Raw genomic sequence first — 26175 nt, forward strand, 5'->3', positions numbered from 1 at the left:
GGTTGGTGAAGGTGATGTCATGTTGGTTGGAGGAGGTGACGTCATGTTGGTTGGAGGAGGTGACGTCATGTTGGTTGGAGAAGGTGACGTCATGTTGGTTGGAGGAGGTGACGTCATGTTGGTTGGGGGAGGTGACGTCATGTTGGTTGGAGGAGGTGACGTCATGTTGGTTGGAGGAGGTGATGTCATGTTGGTTGGTGGAGGTGATGTCATCTTGGTTGGAAGAGGTGATGTCATGTTGGTTGGTGAAGGTGATGTCATGTTGGTTGGAGGAGGTGACGTCATGTTGGTTGGAGGAGGTGACGTCATGTTGGTTGGAGAAGGTGACGTCATGTTGGTTGGAGGAGGTGACGTCATGTTGGTTGGGGGAGGTGACGTCATGTTGGTTGGAGGAGGTGACGTCATGTTGGTTGGAGGAGGTGATGTCATGTTGGTTGGTGGAGGTGATGTCATGTTGGTTGGGGGAGGTGACGTCATGTTGGTTGGAGGAGGTGACGTCATGTTGGTTGGAGGAGGTGACGTCATGTTGGTTGAAATTGGTGTTGTAAAATTTACTGCTGTAAAAAAAAATTACAAACTTTTTATGAACTTTTTCCAATTGAAAAAATATTATTTGCTGGCTTTCTTACTGGTTGTCATAGAAGAAGTAACAGTAGTCGGGGCAGCTGTTGGCGTCTCCACAACTAAAAAATATACACTTGATTAAAATGTCACTTATAATCAAAAGACACCAGCCGAACAGGTACTCACCATTTGCAGAAATGCTCGAGGTATTCACGCTTAGGGAGAAGTTTGAATCTAACGTAGCTTTCACCAAAGTGTCGGAAACAGAGGTCACATTGGGAAATGTTTTCTTTTCATTAAAAATCAATTCAGTGTCTGCTTTCACTGATCCTTTACTGCAAATTAACATAAAATAAGACTTAATAGTGGAATATCTCTAATCATACAAATGTACTACAAATATACAAGTGGTCAAACATACCTGAAACCTTTAATAATTGTCCGATTAAAAGCAGAACCAAATTTTACTGAAAAAATGGCATCAAGCTGTAAATAAAAAGCTTATTAAAAATGACTGCGCATATAAAGAGTAAATTGCTAAATTTCCTTTCTTAAGTGCATGAAACAACAATACAATTTACATATGAGTCCTTACCGCCTTTGTGACTTTTTCTTCCAATGCCTTAAACTCAGGAGAGGATGTGTTTTCAAGGCTGGGGGTGAAGGTTTCCTGCATCTTGAATTCAAGTTTTATTGTTGGCTCCAGTTTAGGAGCTGCTGTTGTACTGGCTGATGTAGTTGTGGTGCTTTGGGTGGAAATGTTTGTTGGGGTAGGTGAGGTCATGTTGGTTGGTGGAGGTGAGGTCATGTTGGTTGGAGGTGGTGATGTCATGTTGGTTGGAGGTGGTGATGTCATGTTGGTTGGAGGAGGTGACGTCATGTTGGTTGGAGGAGGTGATGTCATGTTGGTTGGAGGAGGTGACGTCATATTGGTTGGAAGAGGGGAGGTCATGTTGGTTGGGGGAGGTGACGTCATGTTGGTTGGGGGAGGTGACGTCATGTTGGTTGGAGGAGGTGACGTCATGTTGGTTGGAGTTGGTGAGGTCATGTTGGTTGGAGGAGGTGAGGTCATGTTGGTTGGAGGAGGTGAAGTCATGTTGGTTGGGGGAGGTGACGTCATGTTGGTTGGAGGAGGTGACGTCATGTTGGTTGGGGGAGGTGACGTCATGTTGGTTGGAGGAGGTGACGTCATGTTGGTTGGGGGAGGTGACGTCATGTTGGTTGGAGGAGGTGACGTCATGTTGGGTGAAGGAGGTGACGTCATGTTGGTTGGGGGAGGTGACGTCATGTTGGTTGGAGGAGGTGACGTCATGTTGGTTGGAGGAGGTGACGTCATGTTGGTTGGAGGAGGTGACGTCATGCTGGTTGGAAGAGGTGATGTCATGTTGGTTGGAGGAGGTGACGTCATGTTGGTTGGGGGAGGTGACGTCATGTTGGTTGGTGGAGGTGTTGTCATGTTGGTTGGGGGAGGTGTTGTCATGTTGGTTGGGGGAGGTGAAGTCATGTTGGTTAGGGGAGGTGACGTCATGTTGGTTGGAGGAGGTGACGTCATGTTGGTTGGAGGAGGTGACGTCATGTTGGTTGGAAGAGGTGATGTCATGTTGGTTGGTGAAGGTGATGTCATGTTGGTTGGAGGAGGTGACGTCATGTTGGTTGGGGGAGGTGACGTCATGTTGGTTGGAGGAGGTGACGTCACGTTGGTTGGGGGAGGTGACGTCACGTTGGTTGGAGGAGGTGACGTCATGTTGGTTGGGGGAGGTGACGTCATGTTGGTTGGAGGAGGTGACGTCATGTTGGTTGGAGGAGGTGATGTCATGTTGGTTGGTGGAGGTAATGTCATGTTGGTTGGAGGAGGTGACGTCATGTTGGTTGGGGGAGGTGACGTCATGTTGGTTGGAGGAGGTGACGTCACGTTGGTTGGGGGAGGTGACGTCACGTTGGTTGGAGGAGGTGACGTCATGTTGGTTGGGGGAGGTGACGTCATGTTGGTTGGTGGAGGTGATGTCATGTTGGTTGGGGGAGGTGACGTCATGTTGGTTGGAGGAGGTGACGTCATGTTGGTTGGAGGAGGTGACGTAATGTTGGTTGGAGAAGGTGACGTCATGTTGGTTGGTGGAGGTGATGTCATGTTGGTTGGGGGAGGTGACGTCATGTTGGTTGGAGGAGGTGACGTCATGTTGGTTGGAGGAGGTGACGTCATGTTGGGTGAAGGAGGTGACGTCATGTTGGTTGGGGGAGGTGACGTCATGTTGGTTGGAGGAGGTGACGTCATGTTGGTTGGAGGAGGTGACGTCATGTTGGTTGGAGGAGGTGACGTCATGCTGGTTGGAAGAGGTGATGTCATGTTGGTTGGAGGAGGTGACGTCATGTTGGTTGGGGGAGGTGACGTCATGTTGGTTGGTGGAGGTGTTGTCATGTTGGTTGGGGGAGGTGTTGTCATGTTGGTTGGGGGAGGTGAAGTCATGTTGGTTGGAGGAGGTGACGTCATGTTGGTTGGGGGAGGTGACGTCATGTTGGTTGGTGGAGGTGTTGTCATGTTGGTTGGGGGAGGTGTTGTCATGTTGGTTGGGGGAGGTGAAGTCATGTTGGTTAGGGGAGGTGACGTCATGTTGGTTGGAGGAGGTGACGTCATGTTGGTTGGAGGAGGTGACGTCATGTTGGTTGGAAGAGGTGATGTCATGTTGGTTGGTGAAGGTGATGTCATGTTGGTTGGAGGAGGTGACGTCATGTTGGTTGGGGGAGGTGACGTCATGTTGGTTGGAGGAGGTGACGTCACGTTGGTTGGGGGAGGTGACGTCACGTTGGTTGGAGGAGGTGACGTCATGTTGGTTGGGGGAGGTGACGTCATGTTGGTTGGAGGAGGTGACGTCATGTTGGTTGGAGGAGGTGATGTCATGTTGGTTGGTGGAGGTAATGTCATGTTGGTTGGAGGAGGTGACGTCATGTTGGTTGGGGGAGGTGACGTCATGTTGGTTGGAGGAGGTGACGTCACGTTGGTTGGGGGAGGTGACGTCACGTTGGTTGGAGGAGGTGACGTCATGTTGGTTGGGGGAGGTGACGTCATGTTGGTTGGTGGAGGTGATGTCATGTTGGTTGGGGGAGGTGACGTCATGTTGGTTGGAGGAGGTGACGTCATGTTGGTTGGAGGAGGTGACGTAATGTTGGTTGGAGAAGGTGACGTCATGTTGGTTGGTGGAGGTGATGTCATGTTGGTTGGGGGAGGTGACGTCATGTTGGTTGGAGGAGGTGACGTCATGTTGGTTGGAGGAGGTGATGTCATGTTGGTTGGTGGAGGTGATGTCATGTTGGTTGGGGGAGGTGACGTCATGTTGGTTGGAGGAGGTGACGTCATGTTGGTTGGAGTTGGTGAGGTCATGTTGGTTGGAGGAGGTGAGGTCATGTTGGTTGGAGGAGGTGAAGTCATGTTGGTTGGAGGAGGTGACGTCATGTTGGTTGGAGGAGGTGACGTCATGCTGGTTGGAAGAGGTGATGTCATGTTGGTTGGGGGAGGTGACGTCATGTTGGTTGGAGGAGGTGACGTCATGTTGGTTGGAGGAGGTGACGTAATGTTGGTTGGAGAAGGTGACGTCATGTTGGTTGGTGGAGGTGATGTCATGTTGGTTGGGGGAGGTGACGTCATGTTGGTTGGAGGAGGTGACGTCATGTTGGTTGGAGGAGGTGACGTCATGTTGGGTGAAGGAGGTGACGTCATGTTGGTTGGGGGAGGTGACGTCATGTTGGTTGGAGGAGGTGACGTCATGTTGGTTGGAGGAGGTGACGTCATGTTGGTTGGAGGAGGTGACGTCATGCTGGTTGGAAGAGGTGATGTCATGTTGGTTGGAGGAGGTGACGTCATGTTGGTTGGGGGAGGTGACGTCATGTTGGTTGGTGGAGGTGTTGTCATGTTGGTTGGGGGAGGTGTTGTCATGTTGGTTGGGGGAGGTGAAGTCATGTTGGTTGGAGGAGGTGACGTCATGTTGGTTGGGGGAGGTGACGTCATGTTGGTTGGTGGAGGTGTTGTCATGTTGGTTGGGGGAGGTGTTGTCATGTTGGTTGGGGGAGGTGAAGTCATGTTGGTTAGGGGAGGTGACGTCATGTTGGTTGGAGGAGGTGACGTCATGTTGGTTGGAGGAGGTGACGTCATGTTGGTTGGAAGAGGTGATGTCATGTTGGTTGGTGAAGGTGATGTCATGTTGGTTGGAGGAGGTGACGTCATGTTGGTTGGGGGAGGTGACGTCATGTTGGTTGGAGGAGGTGACGTCACGTTGGTTGGGGGAGGTGACGTCACGTTGGTTGGAGGAGGTGACGTCATGTTGGTTGGGGGAGGTGACGTCATGTTGGTTGGAGGAGGTGACGTCATGTTGGTTGGAGGAGGTGATGTCATGTTGGTTGGTGGAGGTAATGTCATGTTGGTTGGAGGAGGTGACGTCATGTTGGTTGGGGGAGGTGACGTCATGTTGGTTGGAGGAGGTGACGTCATGTTGGTTGGAGGAGGTGACGTCATGTTGGTTGGAGGAGGTGACGTCATGCTGGTTGGAAGAGGTGATGTCATGTTGGTTGGAGGAGGTGACGTCATGTTGGTTGGGGGAGGTGACGTCATGTTGGTTGGTGGAGGTGTTGTCATGTTGGTTGGGGGAGGTGTTGTCATGTTGGTTGGGGGAGGTGAAGTCATGTTGGTTGGAGGAGGTGACGTCATGTTGGTTGGGGGAGGTGACGTCATGTTGGTTGGTGGAGGTGTTGTCATGTTGGTTGGGGGAGGTGTTGTCATGTTGGTTGGGGGAGGTGAAGTCATGTTGGTTAGGGGAGGTGACGTCATGTTGGTTGGAGGAGGTGACGTCATGTTGGTTGGAGGAGGTGACGTCATGTTGGTTGGAAGAGGTGATGTCATGTTGGTTGGTGAAGGTGATGTCATGTTGGTTGGAGGAGGTGACGTCATGTTGGTTGGGGGAGGTGACGTCATGTTGGTTGGAGGAGGTGACGTCACGTTGGTTGGGGGAGGTGACGTCACGTTGGTTGGAGGAGGTGACGTCATGTTGGTTGGGGGAGGTGACGTCATGTTGGTTGGAGGAGGTGATGTCATGTTGGTTGGTGGAGGTAATGTCATGTTGGTTGGAGGAGGTGACGTCATGTTGGTTGGGGGAGGTGACGTCATGTTGGTTGGAGGAGGTGACGTCACGTTGGTTGGGGGAGGTGACGTCACGTTGGTTGGAGGAGGTGACGTCATGTTGGTTGGGGGAGGTGACGTCATGTTGGTTGGTGGAGGTGATGTCATGTTGGTTGGGGGAGGTGACGTCATGTTGGTTGGAGGAGGTGACGTCATGTTGGTTGGAGGAGGTGACGTAATGTTGGTTGGAGAAGGTGACGTCATGTTGGTTGGTGGAGGTGATGTCATGTTGGTTGGGGGAGGTGACGTCATGTTGGTTGGAGGAGGTGACGTCATGTTGGTTGGAGGAGGTGATGTCATATTGGTTGGTGGAGGTGATGTCATGTTGGTTGGGGGAGGTGACGTCATGTTGGTTGGAGGAGGTGACGTCATGTTGGTTGGAGTTGGTGAGGTCATGTTGGTTGGAGGAGGTGACGTCATATTGGTTGGAAGAGGGGAGGTCATGTTGGTTGGAGGAGGTGAAGTCATGTTGGTTGGGGGAGGTGACGTCATGTTGGTTGGAGGAGGTGACGTCATGTTGGTTGGAGGAGGTGACGTCATGTCGGTTGGGGGAGGTGACGTCATGTTGGTTGGAGTTGGTGAGGTCACGTTGGTTGGAGGAGGTGAAGTCATGTTGTTTGGAGGAGGTGAAGTCATGTTGGTTGGGGGAGGTGACGTCATGTTGGTTGGAGGAGGTGACGTAATGTTGGTTGGGGGAGGTGACGTCATGTTTGTTGGAGGAGGTGACGTCATGTTGGTTGGAGGAGGTGATGTCATGTTGGTTGGTGGATGTGTTGTCATGTTGGTTGGAGGAGGTGACGTCATGTTGGTTGGGGGAGGTGACGTCATGTTGGTTGGAGGAGGTGACGTCATGTTGGTTGGAGGAGGTGACGTCATGTTGGTTGGAAGAGGTGACGTCATGTTGGTTGGTGGAGGTGATGTCATGTTGGTTGGAGGAGGTGACGTCATGTTGGTTGGAGGAGGTGACGTCATGTTGGTTGGTGGAGGTGATGTCATGCTGGTTGGAGGAGGTGACGACATGTTGGTTGGGGGAGGTGATGTCAGGTTGGTTGGAGGAGGTGACGTCATGTTGGTTGGAGGAGGTGACGTCATGTTGGTTGGGGGAGGTGACGTCATGTTGGTTGGAGGAGGTGACATCATGTTTGTTGGAGGAGGTGACGTCATGTTGGTTGGAGGAGGTGACGTCATGTTGGTTGGTGGAGGTGATGTCATGTTGGTTGGAGGAGGTGACGTCATGTTGGTTGGAGGAGGTGACGTCATGTTGGTTGGTGGAGGTGATGTCATGCTGGTTGGAGGAGGTGACGTCATGTTGGTTGGGGGAGGTGATGTCAGGTTGGTTGGAGGAGGTGACGTCATGTTGGTTGGAGGAGGTGATGTCAGGTTGGTTGGAGGAGGTGACGTCATGTTGGTTGGAGGAGGTGACGTCATGTTGGTTGGAGGAGGTGACGTTATGTTGGTTGGTGGAGGTGATGTCATGTTGGTAGGAGGTGGTGATGTCATGTTGGTTGGAGGTGATGTCATATTGGTTGGAAGAGGGGAGGTCATGTTGGTTGGAGGAGGTGACGTCATGTCGGTTGGGGGAGGTGACGTCATGTTGGTTGGAGTTGGTGATGTCATGTTGGTTGGAGGTGATGTCATATTGGTTGGAAGAGGCGAGGTCATGTTGGTTGGAGGAGGTGATGTCATATTGGTTGGAGGAGGTGACGTCATGTTGGTTGGAAGAGGGGAGGTCATGTTGGTTGGAGGAGGTGACGTCATATTAGTTGGAAGAGGGGAGGTCATGTTGTTTGGAGGAGGTGACGTCATATTGGTTGGAAGAGGGGAGGTCATGTTGGTTGGAGGAGGTGAAGTCATGTTGGTTGGGGGAGGTGACGTCATGTTGGTTGGAGGAGGTGACGTCATGTTGGTTGGAGGAGGTGACGTCATGTTGGTTGGAGGAGGTGACGTCATGTTGGTTGGAGGAGGTGATGTCATGTTGGTTGGTGGATGTGACGTCATGTTGGTTGGAGGCAGTGATGTCATGTTGGTTGGAGGTGGTGATGTCATGTTGGTTGGAGGTGGTGATGTCATGTTGGTTGGAGGTGGTGATGTCATGTCGGTTGGGGGAGGTGACGTCATGTTGGTTGGAGGAGGTGACGTCATGTTGGTTGGAGGAGGTGATGTCATGTTGGTTGGTGGATGTGTTGTCATGTTGGTTGGAGGAGGTGACGTCATGTTGGTTGGGGGAGGTGACGTCATGTTGGTTGGAGGAGGTGACGTCATGTTGGTTGGGGGAGGTGATGTCAGGTTGGTTGGAGGAGGTGACGTCATGTTGGTTGGAGGAGGTGATGTCAGGTTGGTTGGAGGAGGTGACGTCATGTTGGTTGGAGGCAGTGATGTCATGTTGGTTGGAGGTGGTGATGTCATGTTGGTTGGAGGTGGTGATGTCATGTTGGTTGGAGGTGGTGATGTCATGTTGGTTGGAGGAGGTGAGGTCATGTTAGTTGGAGGTGACGTCATATTGGTTGGAAGAGGGGAGGTCATGTTGGTTGGAGGAGGTGACGTCATGTTGGTTAGAGGAGATGAAGTCATGTTTTTTAAAAGTGGTGATGTAATGTTTGCTGATTGCGTTGTAGTAGCATTGGAGACTGGTGTTTGAGCTAAAAGAAGAGAGAATAAAAGAATAAAGTCTAAGATTTTCAAGTACAGTAGGTGGCACTACAGGCATTTTCTTTTCGTCTTCATCTTTAACTTCGGTTAAGTCCACTCTCTTAACAAACTACCATATAATCTTTCATCTTATAAACAATTGAATTAACATATATACAAGTAAAGGTGTTTTATTATTTGACAAACTCCAATGATATGTAACTTTAGAGGAAACTACATTTGCACCCTCTAAGATAACTATAACGGGTTTATGTCAATTATCTTTGGCAATTTTTACACGTACAATTTTGTATTTTCATACGACAACAAATAAAGAAAAGTATTTAAACATGAATCAACTACAACTTCAAGAGTGATTTAATAATATCTATAACTTTGAGTGAGTTACTGATGAGATATACCATTATAACATAGTTAAAAGCTCAAGTATATTTTACACGATTTCTCTCCTTTAAACGTTATCTAATTGATACCGCTTAATGTTTTCAAGTTGTTTCACTTGCAGTGTATCATCTTAACTGTGTGTCATTTTACCTGTTGTTGTTGTATTGTTTGCTGATGCCCCTATTATACCTGCATGGTACAAGAAATACATAAATAAATACATCTATAAAAAAAAGAAAAATATCTATATGGTGTTGTACATTACCTGCCAGCAGGACAATAAGTGCTAACGGTTTCATCTGCAAATAAAAGGGAATACATATTTTTCACAAGAAAAATATATATATTTGAGCTATCTCAGACCACCTATATTTCAGTAGCATAAAAACAATTGCTTTATGGTTTTATGTACACTTTATTGTCCCCAGAAATGCGTCGGTCAATGCTGCTGCAACCTTTAGGAGCAGTGGGCACCTCAGTTCTGGTAGCAATCAGACTTTAGGGTTTGGTTGAAGTTAAGGTTAAGATTAAGATAATATACTTAATTATTCCCGTAGAGAATTTTGTCCTCTGCACCTATCTTTCAATGTTGCTTAAGCAACCTGTCAGGAGCAGTGATCACTGCAGTACAGCAGAAAACTGAGTTCCAGGAGGAAACCCACCCAGCCACGGGAAGAAACATGCAAACTTCCTCCAGAAAGGCCCGCCGCCCCAACAACCTTCTTGCAGTGGGGACAGGGTGATAGCTCTGCCACAGTAAGGCAAGGCAAGTTTATTTGTAGAGCACATTTCATATACAAGGCAATTCAAAGTGCTTCACAGCAGGAAACATGCATTCAAATCACAAAGAAATTACAGAAACAGAAATACAATAAAATTAACTAAATTAAAAATTATCAATCCAACTGATTTTCTAAACTAATAAAATCACAAACAAAAGAGAAGAGTGCAAAGAAAAATCCTTTCAGTCATATGCGCAGCTAAACAAAACTTTTTTTAGCTTAGATTTGAACATTGTCAGAGTAGAAGCCTGTCTCACATCTTCAGGAAGAATGTTCCAGATTTTAGCAGCATGAAACTGAAACGCAGATTCCCCATGTTTTGTCCTGACTCTGGCACCAGCAGGAGGCCGGTCCCTGAGGTCCTCAGAGTCCGAGATGGTTCATATGGCACTAACATATCCAAGATGTACTTTGGTGCTAGGCCATGGAGAGACTTGTACACAAGCAGAGCTGCTTTAAAGTCTATTCTCTGAGCCACAGGGAGCCAGTGCAGAGACCTGAGAACAGGACTAATGTGCTCATACTTCCTGGTTCTGGTCAGGACCCGAGCAGCAGCGTTCTGGATGTACTGCAGCTGTTTTACAACTCGTTTGGAGAGGCCAGTGAGCAGGCCGTTACAGTAGTCTAATCTACTGGAGACAAACGCATGGATAAGTCTCTCTAAATCTGGTTTTGACACTATATTTTAGATTTTGGCAATGTTTTTTAGATGGTAAAAAGCTGCTGATGTTATTGATTTGACGTGGCTATTAAAGTTCAGTAGTAGTATCAATTTTTTGATCTGGTTTTACTTAGAATTACAAGCCTTTTATCAGGTGGTATTAGAGTGAAAAGTTTGAGAACCAAAGTATTCAAACACTTCAAGGCGAGGCCTGTGCAGAAGTTCTCCCTTAGCTTCAAACTAAGTACATAGTTCGGCTTCTCTAAGTAAGCAAGAAATTCTTTATGTCTAACTGAAAAGACTCACACACTCAGTCATCATGTATTAATTATTCCAAATTAAAAAAATGCAATACTTCAAGGCGTAATGGACGATTTTTCGGCGATCTGAGAACTCAGGCGGAAGTGCACTCCCCGTGCGGACTGATACAACACACACGTGCGTTTGTTTATTAGCACGACGGATCGCATCTCTCGTCTCCCGTAGATTTCCGTCTTCTTCTGAGTCATTGAACAGTCTTTCTCTGTCTTCATTTTTCCCCGTACACTGAGGGAACTATATTATGATAGATCAATGCGCTTAGACACGCGGAAACGTGCTGTTCTCCTGGGGACGAGCCGCACGCGGCTGCAGGTGAGCGCTAGGTGCGTTTTATGATTGATACGTGGCAGGACTAATTGGCAGTCCACGCCACGAGGAAGTAAGACTCAGATTTGGGCCAAAAAAATCGTTCATTCAACCTTTAATGAGGAGTTCCTTGTCTAATTGTCAATAAAATAAATTACGTCTAAATTGCATTCAGGAAACCCTCGAAAACTTTTTCCATCAGTTTTGATTGTCAAATCATAAAAATCATAATATAGTTAATAATAATACAACATCTGAATAATGAATATATAAATAATATATTATATGAATAGTATGATAACATAATATACAAGAATAATATCAATTATCAATTATAGCATTAAATTTGTTTAGATTTTCATAGACACATTTCTTCTTTAAAGCAGCACCTGCATTACTCTACGGATACAGACAGTTAAAACCAAACTTTAGAACATTCTACATGGCAGATCCTCCACCTGAAACGTTACAAGTAAAGTTGGAGGAGAAATAAGCCCCTTCACAGCAAGAATGTTCTCATTTATTGAAGTCTTTTTTTTGGTCTGAAATCTTACACGGAGGGGCTTTTAGTAAACCGTTGAAGCATAAATAAAAGCCCTGCATTATTTGAAAGTTTTGTTTATTTTCTTTGAAATTCCTGTTTAGTTTGAAATGATCAGCAAATTGTAACAAAAAACAAACATTTGTTAAAAACACACATATATATTAAAAATTGCACATATATGTGTAATCATATTCAATAATATTTCTGTTTTGAGGCCATGTTACAGGATAACATTGATGTATGATTGGGGGCAGATGAAAGGGGTCATTACCTTTGTCGAGTTCAGAGTCCTAAAATGTTCTTTTCAGTGCATGAGTATTTTCTCCGTATGTCAAAGATCCAGCACCTAATGTTTGAGAGCAAAATGAGAGTACTCCTCTGGTGAAAGGTTTTTGTAGTGTGGACCAGAAAATCTGGCTTTTTATAAAATGTACAGCCTTACTTGAATAACTGGTTTCCACATACGGAATAGGAATAACAGCACACAAAGGGTAGAAGCCAACCTAAAGAAAGTATTTCAGAAATTTCAGATAGGTATTCTTCTCTCTTAAGGTTGCGTACATGGTATGTTTCCATCAGACTGATCCACCCACTCTCTGTGAAGAAGAGGTTTTGCAGGTCTTTCTTTCCTGCTGCTGTCAGACTTTACAATGAACATGTCAGTATGTGTCATGCAGCTTTTATAATCATGTGTTATACAGTGACATAATTTACAGTCATCCCTGGTGTGATATTTTCTGTCCATATATCAGCCACTTACTGTAAATAAGTGTGTAATTTTATTTGTATTTTTTAGGTTTAAGTATAATTTTTTTCACAAATATAGTTTAAGTCAGAGTTGTTAAAACATATAACCGAGTGATGTACACTTGACGCGCCGGACTCATGTCCGTAGAATACACTCTGCAGCAGACGTGCGTCCGAGTCGTCCTGCACATGCTCAGTGGAAGAGTTGTGTTGTGCTGCTTTTATCGTGGTGTAAATGGATTTAAATGTTGAACCATGGCTTTGGTTTATTAACTTTACAAAGTCAGCGGCTATAGGCGCCAGCCGAGGCAACCTGCCGGGGGCCCGCGTGAGCAGGTCCTGCAGGTCCCGACGGGGGCCCGCGTAAGCAGGTCCCGACGGGCGCCGTAGTTGGGGAGATCCGCAAGAAGGGCCCGGCGCGCGTCTTTATTCCCAGTTTTAGGAATCTACAAACTTTTCTGGTTCTTTTCAACGCCCTGGCAGTGGCAATAAGCTTTAGTTTTGTGTTTGATAATTGTTTGTTTAAATAATTGTTTAAGTTAAAATGTACACAATGTATTTAGTTGTATTTAACTGATTAAGTGTTTGTTTGCACAACTAATGTTATGGCGCTTTAGTGTCAAGTTCTAAGAATGTACAAACTGTACTGAAGTGTTTTCTGGTTCAGGGACATTTAGTACTAGACCGAGCCAAGGTCCTCTGGGACTTCCAGATACAGACAGACAGAATGGTACTGGCGAACCAACCTGGAACGTGAAGGTATCGGTGGGGCCCGTAGTGATCGGAGCACTTGGGGCAGTGACCCCCAAACTGGAGGGATGGCTTGGGCAGATCCAAGGAAAAGCATCAGACATCAGAAAAGTGCAGTGCAGGAACAGCAAAGATACTGCGCAGAACTCTCAAGCTCCCAGGCCTCTGGTAGAGGACCCGAGCTTGAAGGGGGATAAATAGAGACCACCCGTGGAGGTTTTTTTGAAATTATATATACATAAAGTACAGAGGTACATGGTAACATCCGGAAAAAGGAACATGCGAAACTAGAGGAATACATGTAGAAATAAAAGGGAGGGGCCTTGTTGTGATTAAATATTTGTTAAAAATTATAACGTGATTAAAATAATTTAACATCTATATTCATTATTATTTATTAATGTGATTATGTAGTCACATGTTAGTAAGTTAAATATTTAGTTTTTTCTATTTCTTTGATCAGATGTTGTGATATAAACATAATAGTTATGAATCACAACCATATATGGGCTATGTGTGTAATTAATAGGGGGGATTAATATGTTTTTCTTCTACCCACTCGATTTGAGAAATGTGCTTTTCTGTCATTTAGTGTATATAAGATTATGTAAATTATGTAATATTTTCCTTCGCACAAATCTAAAATGAACCAAATCCAACAATCAATCAAAAAAAGGTAGTAACCCTCCGACCCTTGGTTGCCCCAGAAATTCTGTCCATAAAAACAATGAACAGAAACAGTGACAGCTCTGGACTTTTAGTTCATAGAAGACATGGGATATAAAGGAAAAAGTTAAATTCAGTTTCATCATAAAATCTTGTCAAGATGTCAATTGGCCAGTCGGAAGGTGCCAACTTCACATATGAAGTTTTCTTTATTGTTCAGAAGCCCCTTGGAATACACACATTCTATTACACCTCTCATCAGTTACTATTTACTGTTGTAGAACATAGGTAAAGCAGGTAAAGCAAAAAATGTCCATGGAGACAAGCTGGCCGACCCTCTATCGTAAAATGTATACAGTGAACCTTTGTTATGCTCAAAATAAATTATGAAAACAAAATATTGGATTCATCTTTGGAATTAAAGGCATATTTTTTACAGCTACAAGTTGAAACAGACAATGCTTATTTGATTGCCTAAATTAAACAAGAATTACACAAAACAAACACATTGTGTGGTAAATAGATTATACAAGGCATTTCTTTCTCCTCTTGGAAAGCTGGTCGAACAGTTAGAGGAGGTTGAAAGCCACAGGGACCATGTGTGTCTTGTTCCTCTCAATGCTCTGAAAGGTAAAACGGTGTTGCAAAGACTCTCCTCTGTACAGCCCTTTGTGCTAGTGTTTACTGCTCTCTATTTTACTGCAAAAGTGAACTGAGACACCCCCTCATCCATTCACTCACATCCATGCATTCAGGCACATAAGTATGTGCACTTCATTGTACAAATTGTGTAGATTTAATGGAAATTTTGATCTTGTTGAGTTAGGATGTTTTTCAATACAAATATGATTCATATAACTTAATACTAAATTTGATTACTGAAATTGAATTGTTATAGAATATAACAAATTGTCAAAATTGAGTTATATTCTTGTTTCGGGTAGGTAACTTATATATAGCTATAGAGTTTGACGCAAGTTTGGAAGATTGTACGAGGAAAAATATTTTTCTATTTCACTTGGTGTGCTTTCTGCCTAAACCAATCAGAACATGGGATGGTTCAAATTGGCCAATCACATTAAATAAGTCTGCATTCTTAAGTCTTAAGTCTTGTCCCCCTCCCCTGATCTGCTGTGTGTGTTTGTCTCCACCTGCCTGGGTGTGTTTTGCAGAGCTGGCTACCATCAGGAATCACTAAAAGTACAACAGGCTTGTCATTGCAGCTGCTTCTTGACAGTTTATTTGTTGCTTCTTGTAAAAGTTAGCAACATGTTTGACTCCAGATATTGAAATTTTTTTTGAATTTCAACTCATACCTAACTTTAATCCAGAACCCACCTGTTTACCTGTCTACTCACAACTTGCCTGCCTGTTACTTACAAGCTCATCTATGTCCGTCCATTCCGTAACTCTATTCAACTTCTTTCGGAAACCCATCTGGGCTCCGCCATATGACGTAATCCTTCTTCTGATAGTATTTGCAAACATAGGGCTGCCGACCTCGAGAGAAAATAAATACAGACCAAAAAAACATTTTCAGGCCGCCTAGGCAATCGGTGCATTGTTGACTTGTTGGTGAACATTGTATATTTTACACAAATTAATCTACTTTATAGCATATTAGTGGCAAGACTTTGTTCCCCATTTAAGCCAATAGTGTTCCCGCTCGACAGGAAGTGCAATTACATTGTGGGTGGGGTGGAATAAGTCCATCTTCAATAAATCCACTTGAATCTTTTGATTTTATTGTCTGCTTTTTCGATCCTATAACTACATCATGACTGCGTTGGAAATCATGACAATTGCTTTGGAATGTGGACATTCCATCTTTTAAAAAGGGCATTTCAGACTTAATATCAGATAAATCTTTCTGTTAGGAAATGTGCCATTATGCATGACAAACAAATTAAAGTGTAAGTTTTAATCTAACTTTTCGTACATTTTGTGCACGTAAAATGCAGTTCAAGCGTTTAAATACAAGCTATTTGTTTCCAAGATTTAAGAGTTTTTTTCTGGAAAACATAACAAATGTTTGGTACACTTTTGAAAATATAAAAATTGAAATATAAATTGCCAATATTAAAAAAAAAAAAACAGCTTTTATAAGGCTAATCTAAAAATGTTAAAATTCCAGGTTTTGTGATGTAAAACATTAGACTAAATAGAAGATAAACAATTTCAGAACTTTTTCCACCTTTTAAAATTATCTATAATCTGTATGATTCAATTGGTTTTCTTTTAAAATCCTTTGGGGGGATGGGAGTAAAAATGTAAAAACTAAAATTATGTGTGATAAAATGTGAATATATGATTATATTTCTGTGATGTATTTTATCTGCATAATAGTGATATTTTATCTGCATCATTAGTCTAAGAGAAGAACGGGTGTGTGACAAACTGCATTTGTTTGTGAAGGTATCATAAAGATGGGCCAAAGAATGTTGCCCCAGGGGAGGAGTTGCACCCCCCCTTGCAGGCTTTATCTCTACGGAAAAATACCAAGTGCCTTGATGTGAGGCTGACCAATGAGAAATGTGACCCGCCTATTCCAGAATATCTAATAAAACCAACCAGCATGGGAAAAGACGAGGTGAGACGCGGGGGTGAGACGCAGGAGGGTCACGTAAGCTGCTTACCACAGCTTGCGTGATCAGTCCCCGCGTTTTCTCTCATGCATGCCATACAAATGTCTGATGTTTCTGTGTCGTTTCATATTCTAGGTTGAATTGTGTTCTCGATGTGTTACGGAATAGCATCGGTGTATGTCTAATTCCATGACATTATGTGATTGCATACGTGTGCACACCCTCTTATAATTGGGAATGTGATTGGTTGTATCTGAACACAATCACATTCAAACTCATGTTAATTAGGAGTCATACACACCTTCCAATATTTAAGTTGCCTCTGATTAACCCTGAATAAAGTTCAGCTTTTCTAGTAGGCTTTTCCTGACATTCTCTCAGTCACATCTGGAACGAGATGTTTTTCTTGGCATTTGCTCAAGCCAGTTTGGGGGTCACTGCCCCAAGTGCTTCGATCACTACGGGCACCACCAATACCTTCACGTTCCAGGCCTTCTTCAGCTCCTCTCTGATATGGCCTTGGTATTTCTCTAGTTTCTCGTGTTCCATGGCACTGCAATGTCCACTACCACGGCTTTCCTCTGCCCCTTGTCGACCACCACTATGTCCGGTTGGTTCGTCATTACCATTTTAAAGTTTCTGTACTCTATGCCAGCCACTTGGTCATTGCGCTCCATGTATGCTGTCCCTGCCAGCATCTTGCACCCTGCAGTTATGTGCGGGATTGTCTCAGGGCCCCCTTTGCACAGCCTACACCTTGGGTCTTGTCTGGTGTGTTAGATCTGGGCTTTTATTGATCTTGTGTTCAGGGCCTGCTTCTGTGCTGCCATGATCAGGGCCTCTGTGCTGTCCCTCAGACCGGCTCTTTCAAGCCATTGGTAGGATTTTATGATATCAGCTAAATCAGTTATGATCCGGTGGTACATCCCATGAAGGGGCTTGTTCTCCCACGATGGTCCCTCCAGCATCTCATCATCCTCTGTTCCCCAGTGTCTGAGACATTCACTGAGCACGTCATATGTAGGAGCCTTGTCCTTGATGTACTTATGGATCTTGGAGGTTTCGTCCTGGATAGTGTCTCTCACGCTCACTAGTTCCGCTCCTCCTTCCTTACGGTTAGTGTACAGTCTCAGGGTTCTGGATTTGGGATGTAACCCTCCATGCATGGTTAGGAGCTTTTGTGTCTTAACATCTGTGATCTGGATATCCTACTTTGGCCAACTGATTATTCCTGCAGGGTATTGGTATCACTGACAGGGTGTAGCTATTTATTGCCCGGAACTTGTTCTTACCATTGAGAGTTGGCTTATGAGGACTTGCCTCACTCGTTGTAGGTATTTGGCCGTAGCCGCTTTCCTTGTTACCTCTTAGGGTTAGGGTTAGAGATTCCCAGGTTCTTGTAACTGTTCTCAATGTCCCCCCTCTGTGTGTGGACTACCTTCCGAACACACTTCTCTAGTCCGAATGACATTCTGATATATGCGCTGTAGATCTTGGTGATCTTAGCATACAGCTTGATGTCATCCATGTAGAGGAGGTGACTGATGGTAGCCGTGTTCCTGAGTCGGTATCCATAGCCAGTCTTGTTGATTATTTGGCTGAGGGGGTTTAGACCTATGCAGAACAGCAGTGGGGACAGCGCATCACCTTGGTATATGCCACATCTGACTTGCGCAAGTGGCTTGCCATTGGCCTCAAGGGATTGTAATCTGGATTGTAATCAATCCTGGCAGTGCTCAGGCTGGTGTGTCGGGTTGTACAGTCCTTTTCTGTCTACTAGGAGCTGATGTTTTGCACCTCTGGTATTTTAGCTGATGCCTTTCTGAGCAGTGCTCATGTATTGATCCATGTGCCCACTTATCTTAGCAGCCATTATTCTTGGTGGGTTCCGTCCCTTAGCAGTGTGTTAATTTGGGTTGCCAGCCGCTCATGGAGTGAGGTGAGTTTCTTAAGCCAGTATGCATGTATCATGTCAGGGCCCGGTGCAGTCCAGTTATTCATGCCTGAGAGTCTTTCCTGTATGTCTGCCACAGTGATGTTGACTGGTTTCTGCTCAGGGATGTTGCTGTTGTCCTTTCTCAGAGCCATCAACAACTATGCATCTCGGTTGTGGGATGCTTCCATCTCCCATATGCCTTTCCAGTACTGTTCAGTTTCCAGCCTTGGTGGGTCAGCTCTGTTGTTATTACCCTGCCATTGAGCATACACTTTTGCCGGTTGAGACGAGAACAACCTGTTTATTCGCCTGGCTCCATTCTCTCCCGTGTACCTCTTTAGGTGGCTGGCCAAGGCTTGGAGCCTTTATTTGGCATTTTCGAGTGCTTCAGGTTGTAACTCTTGGGTACTTGCTTTCGCATTGCACCTTTCTGCTTCAGATAGTTGGCTCACCTCTCACCTTGTTCGGCCGGGCGACGTCTGAGCCGTCATGTCTTTCATTTACTTTGCTCTCATCACAGCGCGAAGGCTCTCATTACTAAATCTCAGGGCTGCATTCAACACTGTTGATCACGGGATCCTTCTACAGAGATTAGATGACTGGTACGGCCTTAAATTGGTTGAATTCCTACCTTGAAAACAGAAACTACTTTGTTGAGATTGGTGACTGGGTCAAACCTTGGACTCTTTTTTTTCAATCTTTACATGCTGCTGTTGGGACAGTTAATACAAAACAATGGTGTGTCCTATCACAATTATTCAGATGACGATCTATGTCTCACTGGTGGCATGTGAATTTGGACCAGTTTATTAACTCTGTCACTGCATTCAACATATCAGCAAGTGGATGCAAAACAACTTTCTCCAGCTGAAGTCAGACAAGAAAGTGTGTAATTGTGTTTGGCCCACAGAAACAAAAAAAAGTGTTAGCAATCACCAATTTTCCATTTGAAACATTGCCAAAAAATTTAAACTATGGTGTCTAAACCAGACATGAAGAGACTTTTCCATGCATCTGTCTCCAATAGACTACACTACTGTAACGGCCTGCTCACTGGCCTCTCCAAATGCGCTGTAAAACCTGTTAATCCAGAACGCTAATTCTCAGGTCTTGAATAGACCCAGGAAGTATGAGCACATTAGTCCTGCACTCAAGTCTCTTCATGGGCTTCCTGTGGCTCATAGAATAGACTTTAAAGCAACTCTACTTATGTATAAGGTTCCATGGCCTAGCAGCATAGTACATCTTGGACATGTTAGTGCCATACGAGCCACCTCGGACTCAGAGGACCTCAGGGACTAGTCTTCTGCTAATGCCTAGTGTCAAGACTATGGGGCAAAAGTCTGGAATAGATTTCCTGAATTTTCTGTTTTTTATTGTGTTTTATTTATTTATTTACTGTGATTTTATACAGAATAGTGTAATTTATGTTTTTAATGTTGTAAAGCACTTTGAATAGCATTTTTGTAGGAATTGTTCACTACAAATAATATTGTATTGATTGGTTGATTGAATAGTTCCGTTCCAGTACAAATCTGCCATTTTTATCTGTTTGTTCAAAACGCTGCTATTCTGCTTAAGGTCAATATGGCCACTGCCCCCCTATGTTTGCCCCTGTATGAGGAATAGTATAGTCTGGTTCAGATGCCATTGTATAAACAATGTTGAAATTATTCTTGCAAATCTGCTTTTGTTAGACAGCTCTCAGAATCAGAATTTAGAAAAGGTTTATTGCCATTGTCAATGAACAGAATTCACATAGGAACTTGCTTTGGCGATTCGGTGCAACATAAAACAATAAACAGTGATAAAACAACCTATATAAGTCAAAAAGAGAAACAATTAAAATGTGCTATAGGATTAAAATAAAAAGGCTATAATATTAAAACAATTTAAATAGGCATAGGTACACAAAATGTACAGTTGAATTTACATGTAGTGCAAGTGAACAGTACATTGGGTGATTACGGTAAATTATGGTTAAAGTGACAGTGTTTAAGAAGTGTTCATAAGTCCAACGGCAGAGGGAAAGAAACTGTTCTTGTGGCAGGAGGTTTTGGTCCGGATGGACCGTAGCCTCCTGCCTGGGTTGGTGGCATGATTTTTTAGAAGGCCTTGAAACTATGTCTGATGGCTAAAAGTAGAAAATAAAGCATAGGGTCATAAACCCACTCCTCATTCTTAAATATATAATTGCCATGAATTATTAATTGTATTCTTTATTTATTTGGGAGAAAAAAAGAGTCTTATTTTTAAGTGTAAAATATGTATTTATTTTATATTTATTTTACATCAGACTCACAAGTCATTGATTGGTACAGGTTAATTTAATTGTGTATAGCCTGTGCTGTAGTAAAATTATACTACATCCAATAAAAGAAGTGCCAATGATTTAATATGGAAAAAACTGCAAAACTGTAACAGCACATATTTTACCTCATTATATTGATAAACATCATCATGCTGTTATGCTGTTAACACAATAATAACACATCAGACCTGGAGCTAAACATCTGCCAAGAGATGTGTAAGATGCAGAAAAATGAATGTCAAAATAGTCATGGGAAGTACTGTGTGATGGAGACTTATTCCAGAGGATTCTGAAATTAGAAGAAATGTTGTTAAATTATTAACAACTTGGAAGTTGTAGAATTGTGTAAAATATGTTTGAATTTTTTTTTTGTACATACGTGCATCAACACTGCCTGGAAGGACATCCAAAACAGAGGAATTGTTCAGTTCTGTTTCCAACTGTTCAATAACTGTTGCTATTGGTGGTTTTGCAGCTGCATTTTGGAACACAAGGGTAGAATTGGCCACCACAGAGCCACTCCTGCAATCATGATAGAAAATAATTACCATAATTATATTATATTTAATTTCTCTGTCAAGAGAGACCTAAGTCAAACCCCAAAATGTTAATTAAATTAGTTTACCTAAATGAATTTACAAGGGAGCGACTGAAGCCATTTCCAAAATTCTTTTTGCCAATTCTGTTGAGCTAGAATATAAGAATGTAAAAAAATATCAATGCACACATGATGCAAGGAATGCAGTCATTTAATTTCTATAGGACAAATAGTAGATTTCTTTTTACCTCGCCCCTGCATTTACTGGCCAAAGCTTGATGCTCCCCTGTAGTTGGATCTGATAAGGCTGGAGTGAAATCCTGGTTCAGAGAAAACTGCACAAAGATGATTGATTCGCTGTCAACTGGAGGATTGGTGGATGCAGTTGAACTTGTTTGAGGGCTCATTGTGGTGGTTGTTGGTCCAGTTGTTGTAGTGGTTGTTGGTCCAGTTATTGTAGTGGTTGTTGTTCCAGTTGTTGTAGTGGTTGGAGGTCCAGTTGTTGTGGTAGTTGGAGGTCCAGTTGTTGTGGTGGTTGGAGGTCCAATTGTTGTGGTGGTTGGAGGTCCTGTTGTTGTGGTGGTTGGAGGTCCAGTTGTTGTGGTGGTTGGAGGTCCTTTTGTTGTGGTGGTCGTTGGTCCAGTTGCTGTGGTGATTGGAGGTCCAGTTGCTGTAGTGGTTGGAGGTCCAGTTGTTGTGGTGGTTGGAGGTCCAGTTGTTGTGGTGGTTGGAGGTCCAGTTGTTGTGGTGGTTGGAGGTCCAGTTGTTGTAGTGGTTGGGGGTCCTGTTGTTGTAGTGGTTGGAGGTCCTGTTGGTGTGGTGGTTGGAGGTCCAGTTGTTGTGGTGGTTGGAGGTCCTGTTGTTGTAGTGGTTGGGGGTCCTGCTGTTGTGGTGGTTGGAGGTCCAGTTGTTTTAGTGGTTGGGGGTCCTGTTGTTGTGGTGGTTGAAGGTCCTGTTGTTGTGGTGGTTGGAGGTCCAGTTGTTGTGGTGGTTGGAGGTCCTTTTGTTGTGGTGGTCGTTGGTCCAGTTGCTGTGGTGATTGGAGGTCCAGTTGCTGTAGTGGTTGGAGGTCCAGTTGTTGTGGTGGTTGGAGGTCCAGTTGTTGTGGTGGTTGGAGGTCCAGTTGTTGTGGTGGTTGGAGGTCCAGTTGTTGTAGTGGTTGGGGGTCCTGTTGTTGTAGTGGTTGGAGGTCCTGTTGGTGTGGTGGTTGGAGGTCCAGTTGTTGTGGTGGTTGGAGGTCCTGTTGTTGTAGTGGTTGGGGGTCCTGCTGTTGTGGTGGTTGGAGGTCCAGTTGTTTTAGTGGTTGGGGGTCCTGTTGTTGTAGTGGTTGGAGGTCCTGTTGGTGTGGTGGTTGGAGGTCCAGTTGTTGTGGTGGTTGGAGGTCCAGTTGTTGTAGTGGTTGGGAGTCCTGTTGTTGTAGTGGTTGGAGGTCCTGTTGGTGTGGTGGTTGGAGGTCCAGTTGTTGTGGTGGTTGGAGGTCCTGTTGTTGTAGTGGTTGGGGGTCCTGCTGTTGTGGTGGTTGGAGGTCCAGTTGTTTTAGTGGTTGGGGGTCCTGTTGTTGTAGTGGTTGGAGGTCCTGTTGGTGTGGTGGTTGGAGGTCCAGTTGTTGTGGTGGTTGGAGGTCCTGTTGTTGTAGTGGTTGGGGGTCCTGTTGTTGTAGTGGTTGGAGGTCCTGTTGTTGTGGTGGTTGGAGGTCCAGTTGTTGTGGTGCTTGGAGGTCCTGTTGTTGTAGTGCTTGGAGGTCCTTTTGTTGTGGTGGTTGTTGGTCCAGTTGTTGTAGCGGTTGGGGGTCCTGTTGTAGTAATTATTGGTCTAGTTGTGGTGGTTGTAGGTTGCATTGTTGTAGTTGGAGGTCCTGTTGTAGTGGGTGGAAGGACTGCTAGAAAAAGAAAGAGGGCACAGTTAGTGTCTTTTTCCCTATTAATTACCTTTTCCTAATTAAAATTACATTATTCACCCCTTTTTTATGTCTATAAACGTAAAGGGCCACAATAATAATCCAGACGTTAGGCACAAAGCCTTTTGTTCTTTTTTGAATTTTTTTTATGTCATTATTTCTGCAACTCATCTTTATACTTCCTTTTATTATTCTATACTTTTCTATTTTTCATTTCTTTATGTTTTCTTTTTAATTAAATTTAGTTTACTTATTCTTATTCTTTATTTTCCTACTTGTCATTCTTTTCTTTTTTTTAATTAAACTTAGTTTTCTTTTTAATCTTTATTATTACCTTTCATTCTTTTATGTTTTTCTTAAATTGTTGTTTTGTTATTTTTTTTTTTTTTATTATTGTGATTACCTTTTTATCATCCCCATATTTCTCGTGTTTTGTTTAATTTTTTGATCATTTCATTTTTCATATTTTATTTTGATTAGTATTATGTTTATTTTTAAATTTTTTGTTGCTACATTTTTGTCTCGAGCCTTCCAGAATGGAATGGCCGAGACATTGTTCTTGCCATGGTTTCTTATTATTATTGTTTTGCATGGTAAAATTTTGCCACAGCTCGGGGATTTTTGACCCCCTGAATATTGTATTATCCCACATGGGGTCATAGGTCACACATGGGGACATAGACGCGATCGGCTCGGCCCGAACTCCAATAAAATGGAGGTTGCGAGAACGCCCGTCGCAACAGTGTCGACTAGTTAAAAAAAGAAAAATCATGAAACGCTTAATCTTTGGCCTAGGCACATGAAACTAGTGACAGTGACCTTTGACCTCTGACCTTTGAGGAGTAAGACGCACCTGGAAGCATCGCTCTATGATAAACAGGAAGTCAGCCATGTTGAATCAAAGTGGCACCGCCACGCTTGACTTTTGTTTTTCAAAATCGTACTTGTCCTAGGTTTTTTGTCCGATCAAGCTCAAAACAACACCTTTTGCATCTAGAGACATTGAAATTTAATAAAAATCCAAAAGAATGTCGATATTCTTTACGGTCTCTGCGTAACACGCCCCCAAAGAGGCTTCATTTTCACTCACTAATGCGTTTTTATGGTCTGATTGGAAATAAATACCCATGTAAAGAATTTACTCTATAGCGCCCCCTACCCATTGTGTGAAAATCTCAACATTGTCTGATTTGTTTGAAAGTCATGGTTTAGATTCTCCTCGAGACGCAATGAAAAGAGTGCATTGCAGACAATGAAATTTCCCCATGTGGGACAATAAAGGAATATCTTATCTTATATTGTGTATTTTCACAATTGGCCAGCAGAGGCGCAATGAATGCTTTCACTTCCTCTTCTGCTTTTATTTTGATGGGACATTTCCTCTCGTGTCGCATTAGAATTATTATTCGTTAGACTTTATTCTTTAGACTTAATTCTTTTGACTTTATTCTTTAGACTTTATTCTTTCTGCCACAACTCGAGAGGGAGGGAGAGAGAGGGGGGGGAGGGAGATTGTAGGATTTTTGACGCATTTCCACTCTGTAGCCCGGGTCATTTTGTAGTCTCACTCCATTTTTGTAGTTCCTCCTCTTTATTTTCCTGCCTCTGGACAGGCGGGAAGGCGGTCGCACGGGAAGGCGGTCGCGCAGGAGGTGAGAGCCATCATCGCCGCTGCCGCGGCTTTAATTATGTTTTGTTTTTGTTTCATTTTATTTTGTTTTGTTCAATTCATCATTTCATCTTTATTTTCATATTTATATCAGTATTATAATTATTTTTTAATTGCTACATTTTTATCTTTTGCTTTTGTTTCATTTCATTTGTTTTGTTTAATTTTGTTATCATTTCTTTATTGACCCTACACCTGAGCACCGACTGTAAGATGGACTTAAACAAATTTATTTTTGTTCTTCAGAACATTAGTCTGATGATGGTTTATTGATGTATTGACACCCTACTCTGTATTTCCTTTTTAATGCATGATTAATTAAGTAAACTGAGTTACTTGTAATCATGAGAGGGGTCTGTTGAGGGAGAAAATACCAGGCTCGACAGTTATATGTAAACTGGCCTTTTTTGCTCTCGATGTGCTGACACCCTGTTGTGCCCTGATCAAAGACCCTCTCACTAATCGAGAGAATGAGCCCGGGAGTCCAGGACGAGATCTAGCGATTTAAACACCTAGCCTTTTGGACATTTCACCGTCCTCTGTCTACTCGTCAGATTGCCAGGATGGGTATGCAATCAGCTACCACGGTTCTTTTGTCTTTGAGTCTGTAATTTTCCATTTGAGTTAGAAACTACGGGTATCCAGGATAGGCCATTGTCCTCTTAAGTTGTCAGGCGGTCAGAATGTAAATGTAACCAATAACCTTTGTTTATTCTTGTACCTAGCATTTGTCTCTGTAACTTTTCGTGCTATGTGGGTCATGTGACCACCTGGCTGACCTGTAAACTATATAATGAACGCTAGTCCCTGGGTGGGGACACACTCAAGTCTAGGAAGGGAAAGTGATGCTGGGATCAGGGACATATTAATTCAGATTGTGCACTGAATTAAACCATTCACGATTGAGATAAGACAACTCTGTTCTATTGTTTTACTTTATTCTTGATAACCATTGCAAGAGATTTTTTTTCATAACAAGGACATGGTTTATTCTTTTCAAATAGTTTTCATTAAAATGGTCCTTTATATTATATTAAAAATATTGTATGTAATAACTATGTATAGTATATTAAATATGTAAAGAATAAATTTGATAGATACAATCCAAACACATACATACCTTTTGCCGATATGCTGGTTGTATTAACAGAAAAGTTAAAGCCGTTGGTGTTTACTGCTTCAACCAATGCTGATGACACTTCAGAGACATTTGGCTGTGTAGTGGTATTCTCATTGAATATTACATCAAAATCTACCACAGTGGACCCTCGTCTGAAAAAGAGACATTTTCCACATTATTTACAGTATCATTTGAATAAAAATGTAAAATGTACCAACATACCTGACATCTTTAAGTTTGGTCTTTTTAAAACGTGGACCAAACTTATTCTTATAAACCTTATCAAGCTTGAAAAAAAAAAAAAAACATATTGTACAAACAGGTAATTGAATGGATGTATTTATTTGGAGTGTGTCAATAATCGAGCATGGCTTACCTCTCTTGTTATTTTTTCTTCAAATTTCTTAAAAGCTGCTGATGTTTTGTTTTTAAATTCTTCGTCAAAGGGTTCCTCAATTTTCATCACCACTTCAACAGTTGGTTCGACCGGTGGGATAACTGTTGCTTTGGTTGGTGTAGTTGTGGGATGTTCTGTTGTAGTAGTTTTTGGAGGTGTTGTTGTAGTAGTTGTTGGGGGTCCC

At 43.3% G+C, this 26175-nt stretch overlaps 2 protein-coding genes and 2 long non-coding RNA genes across 4 annotated transcripts in view; all 4 read right to left on the bottom strand.

The window, feature by feature from the left end:
- Positions 1-631: 631 nt before the first annotated feature.
- On the bottom strand, positions 632-8505 carry LOC140378007 (uncharacterized). The gene is made up of 5 exons (XM_072463636.1): positions 8491-8505; positions 1160-1925; positions 986-1050; positions 751-899; positions 632-683 (listed from the first exon to the last, which is right to left on the bottom strand). The coding sequence occupies exons 1-2, from the start codon at positions 8503-8505 to the stop codon at positions 1272-1274; spliced, it is 669 nt and encodes a 222-aa protein (XP_072319737.1). The 3' UTR covers positions 632-683; positions 751-899; positions 986-1050; positions 1160-1271.
- A 400-nt stretch (positions 8506-8905) lies between these two features.
- On the bottom strand, positions 8906-11759 carry LOC140377185 (uncharacterized). Its single transcript, XR_011930097.1, has 3 exons — positions 11647-11759; positions 9027-9060; positions 8906-8950 (listed from the first exon to the last, which is right to left on the bottom strand). It is a non-coding gene; the product is annotated as an uncharacterized lncRNA (long non-coding RNA).
- Positions 11760-21702: 9943 nt separating this feature from the next.
- The window catches only part of LOC140378008 (uncharacterized), a gene marked incomplete at both ends in the record, with an annotated part of 30746 nt that continues 26273 nt past the window's right edge, over positions 21703-26175 (bottom strand). Inside the window, one exon of the mRNA XM_072463637.1 lies at positions 21703-22787. Within this exon, the coding sequence (XP_072319738.1) occupies positions 21703-22787 (1085 nt within the window). The remainder of the gene's footprint in view (positions 22788-26175) is intronic.
- LOC140377189 (uncharacterized) lies at positions 25587-26026 on the bottom strand. Its single transcript, XR_011930101.1, has 3 exons — positions 25971-26026; positions 25817-25881; positions 25587-25746 (listed from the first exon to the last, which is right to left on the bottom strand). It is a non-coding gene; the product is annotated as an uncharacterized lncRNA (long non-coding RNA).

This window comes from Eucyclogobius newberryi, unplaced genomic scaffold (assembly GCF_026437365.1).
Source record: "Eucyclogobius newberryi isolate DKJ021-1_F unplaced genomic scaffold, fEucNew1.0.hap1 SCAF_4, whole genome shotgun sequence".
Taxonomy (NCBI): domain Eukaryota; kingdom Metazoa; phylum Chordata; class Actinopteri; order Gobiiformes; family Gobiidae; genus Eucyclogobius; species Eucyclogobius newberryi.